The sequence below is a fragment of the Pinus tabuliformis genome, chromosome 2_2, assembly GCF_031772625.1.
Source record: "Pinus tabuliformis cultivar Carrire ecotype Pingquan chromosome 2_2, CPIR1, whole genome shotgun sequence".
NCBI lineage: Eukaryota > Viridiplantae > Streptophyta > Pinopsida > Pinales > Pinaceae > Pinus > Pinus tabuliformis.
In genome coordinates this window covers 1246851574-1246856648 of record NC_142300.1, presented here as the reverse complement: position 1 = coordinate 1246856648, position 5075 = coordinate 1246851574, and the positions used below count along the sequence as shown (strand labels likewise).

The following is a 5075-nucleotide window of genomic DNA, read 5'->3' as shown; positions in this document are numbered from 1 at the left end:
TCTGGCATTGTATGCTTTCTCACTTTAATGGATTATATGTGTGATATCATACAAATTGAACTTATAAAATCAACCTTTGTTCATCATTGTTTTATTGACCCAACAACTGATAAATTCATTTTCAGATTTGACTTCCGACATAATTTTTAATAGATGACATAAATCCAATAACAAATAGATTTTACAAAATAGATAAAAGTACTTTATATATTCCCTCACATACAGAGATACATATCGCAAATTCAACTGAACTGTAACTCAAGTAACAACAGCACCTAACTACCTTACTGTAACAACTCCAATGAAAAAAATTACATAACTTTATTACTACTTAACACTGAACATAGTAATAGCCCACTGCTATAATTGGCTTCTGCTCCAAAAGTCCACCACTAGAGAGGCATGGCCAAATTCAGAAGAGATTGTGGCGATGCTTGCGGCCACCCTCGGCTTCCTCGGTTTCCTCGTCTTGTTTCTTCTCGTGGCGCTCGTGGAACGCGTACCCACCGGTGCCCACAGCGCCCGCAGCAGCGACCTCCTCCTCTGTCTTGTGCCTCCTAGCATTCTCAGGATCCTTTTTTGCCTCATGCTTCTCATGCTAAATATATCACAACAACCAATTCAATTCTAACACATCAATTAAATCCATTCAAAAAAACAGAGAAACATATACTCATTGTGTATACAGCAGAACATGAGAAATATATATTCGTTGTGTATATAGCAGAACATGAGAAACATATACTCATTGTGTATATCGCAGAACATGAGAAATATATATTCGTTGTTTATATAGCAGAACATGAGAAACATATACTCATTGTGTATATCGCAGAAGATAGCATACCAGTGCATAGCCTCCACCAGCCATGGCTCCCAGCTCCCCGACGTGCTCCATGCACTTATCGTGTTTTACTTCTTTTTGGACTCCCTCAAAATTGACCGCTGACCGCACCCATGTCGATCGGTTTCCTGAATATTCAATCTGCAATCAACTTAAAAATGGCCCCTCACGGTGAGCTTAAGTCGTTCATAGTTCTCTCACGGTGAGCTTAAGTCGTTCATAGTTCTCTGATTGATCTTGCTGACCATCATTACCTTAATTGGCCTTATAACCAGTGCCGGCGTTATAACCAGAGCCAGCGTTATAACCGGAACCACCCTGGTAATCAGAGGAGCCATAGGAGCCCTGGTCAGCAAAGCCAGAATTAACGTTAACGTTATGGTCGTCCTCCTTTTTGTGGTGAAAGAGGTGGTGACGCTGCCCCTCAGACATGCTTATACACACAAAAAGACACAACGATTATATGCGGCGACTGGATTCGGATCCCCCAACACACACAGACTTCAATCACTACAGTTTAGAGAAAACATCAGTTAGCCCTCTATATATAGAGGGGTACCAGGTAGAGGGGTAACCCTATAAAATTCAATACGGAAAAAATTCGACATTATACATATTACAAACACTTAATTTTTTTTTTTAATATTGAATTTATCTTTTTTATATTATTTTTTCATAAGCCTTATCCATTGTAAACTGAATTTTGCCACTTTATAATTTTCTGTAATATAGAAGTTATTGTTTTTCTATTTTTTTGGTATAAAAGCTATGGATTTGGAAGCTTACCATTTTCTATCTTTTATAATAATGAATTTTGCCATTTTATAATTTTTTGTAATATAGAAGTTCTTGTTTTTCTATTTTTGTTTTTGTATAAGAGTTATAGATTTGAAAGTTTACCATTTTATATGATTTATAATTTTTTCTAATATTGATTTATCTTTTTTCTATTTTTTGTAATAGGAGTTATCCATTTAACACTTAAATTTGTCAGTTTATAATTTTTTTCAATATAGAAGTTATGATTTTTATTTTTTTTATAAGAGTTACCAATTTGCAAAGAATTTACTATTTTATAATTATTTTTAAGAGAAAAGTTATCTTTCTTTTGCAATTTGTCATTATATAAAAATCACTAACTAGTTATCTGTTTAAATTTCTCCATTTATAATTTTTTCATATATAGAAATTAGTTTTTTTTTTTTTTTTTTTAAAGAGGTACCAATTTGCAACCAATTCATTATTTCATAATTTTTGTTAAGATAGAAGTTATATTTCTTTTAGTTGCAATTACAAAGAAATTACTAACACACCTCTCATTTAAAACAATTGAGTGACATGAGGCCTCCTAAATATGTATCGGAGCTATTTATATTATTTAATGTCAATGACAATATTGATTCATTTTTAGTTAAATTAATTATTTAATAAATTTTTTACATTTTAATACTAGTAATTTATTTTAGATCGTAAAACAATGTGTAAATAATATATAATAAAATACCAAAATCAAACTAAAATTAAAATAATCAATTTTCTAACCAAATTTCTAATAATATTTAACATTTTATAGAGAAATGTGATAGAAATTGTTTTTTTTTATAATATAGAAACTACTATTTTTTATTTTGTTTTCTATAAAAATTATTGTTTATTTTTCTCCAATTTTCTGATTAATCTTCAAAAAAATACCCGAATAATTTTTTTATAAAAACTAAAAAAACTAAGCGCATTAAAACTTAAAAAAATAACAGTAAAGCTAAAAAAAATCGCTGCATTATTTTTATAAAATTTCAATTCTCAAATTTCAACAGCTTATTTTATAAAATGTATTTGAAAAACTCGATTTATTTCCTCTGTGATTTTATTCAGGGAGATTTGTCAGCGTTCCTATCCATGTTACACAGAGCCCGAGCTTCATTGTTCTGCGCAGCCACACTGTTCGTCAACTCAACAGGAGCAGCACAGTAGACGCTGGACATAAACTGATAGAGAGCTTTGACCAAAATCGTTCATCGCTGACCTGTAACAAATTGGAAACTGACGAATTATTCGTCGTACCGAACCGAATCAGCGAATTCCCGAATTTTTTTGCCGGTACGGCCGAACTGGGTAACTACGGTACCAGGTATGGGGAGATATACAATGTATATATAGCCGTTAGAGTTGGCCACGTGATAGCATAAACACAGGATCATATGCAGCATATACAAACGCATCTCTCTAGCTAACACGCAACCACCCCACCCAAGTGAATGGAGCGTCCATATTCAAGGTTAAGATTTTCCTGAGATATTTTTGCGTCGGCGGACTTACATAGTTGAGTCGGTGATTATTATCCTTTGGTTGTCATTCATTTTATATTTAATGATTACGTAGACAATATTACAAATTTCCTAACCAGAATTTTAAATAAATTGGATCGCCTGTGCCTTTGTATTTTCCTAGTTGAGTGTCCCAATAGATTGGATCGCCTGTGTGTACACAAAAAAATCGATGCTTATGAACACCTATGCATGGGAAGCCTGCAAACTAATGATGAGTTGTGGGAGTTCTTCATAGTTCCGGATCTGACTCTGGATGCATGCCTTCAACTCAACTGCTCTTGGCTTCATCATCTTGGGAAAGTATAATGGGGCTCCCTTGTATCTCATTTTCTATGTTTGCATGTGGTCAACAACAATATGCAAGTTTGACAAGATACATCCTCTCCTAGTACATTGCTTCTGCCAACCATTAAGATGGACAACTTCCTTATGCACGGTACCAAATCTGGAATACAACGCCCACGTGACTATCTCAAGGGATGATACTTCATCAAATATCTCCTTCTTCAAATCTTCTTAGGCAAATGCTGTAACCAGTTCTCCTCCCTGCTTGGCCGTCTATAACTCCTTATCCATTCACTCATTTTTTGTTATAAAGAAGCAAACACTCGAGCTAGTGGCTTCAGCATATGCTCTGGTAGCATCGGCCAATGTTGCTAGATGCTTGCGCATGTCAAATACAATCACTCGTTCCTCAAACTGCGCAAGAGATGTGTGGTCATCTGGAGTAGACACTCTGCGTGATTTCACAACTCTATGCTGCGACTCGTCGAATGATATGTTGTGCATCTCTTCTTCCGGATTGTCTCCAAGGATCTCAGTGTCTCCTTGGTCACTTGGGACCTGATCTGCTTTTGGATCTGGTGAAATCGATGGATCGGCCTCTTGGTGGTAAGGCATGATGTTGATGTCTTGCTCTAATTTTGGTTGCTCCATCTTCGTATTCATCTGCTCAAGTACTCATTCAATCTCTTGAGCGAAGTCTTGCTCCTATGACTACTTACCCTGTCTTCTTTGTGCTAGCTACTCGGATGAGTCTACCACCTATATGGGCATAGTTTCATCAGTCTATGCATGTTTCGCCCCCTGCTGTATCTTTCCTTGACACGCTTCCTTCTCCTGTCTATGCAGCTCCTGTTCCTTCCAAAGTTGCTCCTTCAGCTCATGCAACTCCTTCACTATTTCCTCCATCCTCTATTTTTCTCTCTACCTTTGTGTGGTCCTCTTGTTGCGTTGTTGCCTCTTCACCTCTATTGCCAAAGCTGCTTTCTCCAAAAGTGGGTCTTCTCTGAACTTCCAGCTGTGTTTTGCCTCTGTGCTGTCAACAATCTTTCTCTTGCCTTTGTCGCACGCTGATATGTTTACCTCTATTGCTAGTGCTCTCCTAGATGCTGCTTCGCTAACCATTCCACAGTGGTGCTGATCGGTTCATTAGGCCTAGAGAAGTTGTGAAAATATCTCCACGGGTCTTCCTCAACCCAATGACACGCCCCGTGGATCCACAGAAACTGTACTCTCACGTAGTGACCCTTCACAAAGCAATGTGAGTCATACAGATTAAAGCTTCTAGTGCCGAAAGGATATTTCTTGAACTCTTCTATTCTGGCATCTACATGCTTGACATTCCATATCACGTACAACTTGATCCCTATATCGTCTGCGTTGATATATCTATTTTGTTTTAGGAAAGCTTCAAAAGACATGTCATTATGAAAGGTGATGCAAAAGCAGAAGAAGCAGAGCATTACAGAGTCTGAGCTATCAGAAATGTCGCCTATATTAGTTGATACAGTTTTCAACACTGATGGAGGAGAGACAGCATGGGAAGTCATATACAACAGGCTTGAAGATGAATGTCCTAAAATTATGGTCAAAAAGGCAATGACTAACTCAATAAAACCTTT

At 36.4% G+C, this 5075-nt stretch overlaps 1 protein-coding gene across 1 annotated transcript; it reads right to left on the bottom strand.

Moving 5' to 3' along the window:
- Positions 1–212: 212 nt before the first annotated feature.
- On the bottom strand, positions 213–972 carry LOC149198017 (abscisic stress-ripening protein 2-like). The gene is made up of 2 exons (XM_089404042.1): positions 848–972; positions 213–598 (listed from the first exon to the last, which is right to left on the bottom strand). Exons 1-2 carry the CDS (start codon positions 896–898, stop codon positions 413–415), a joined length of 237 nt encoding a protein of 78 aa, XP_089260168.1. The 5' UTR covers positions 899–972; the 3' UTR covers positions 213–412.
- Between the last annotated feature and the right edge of the window lie 4103 nt (positions 973–5075).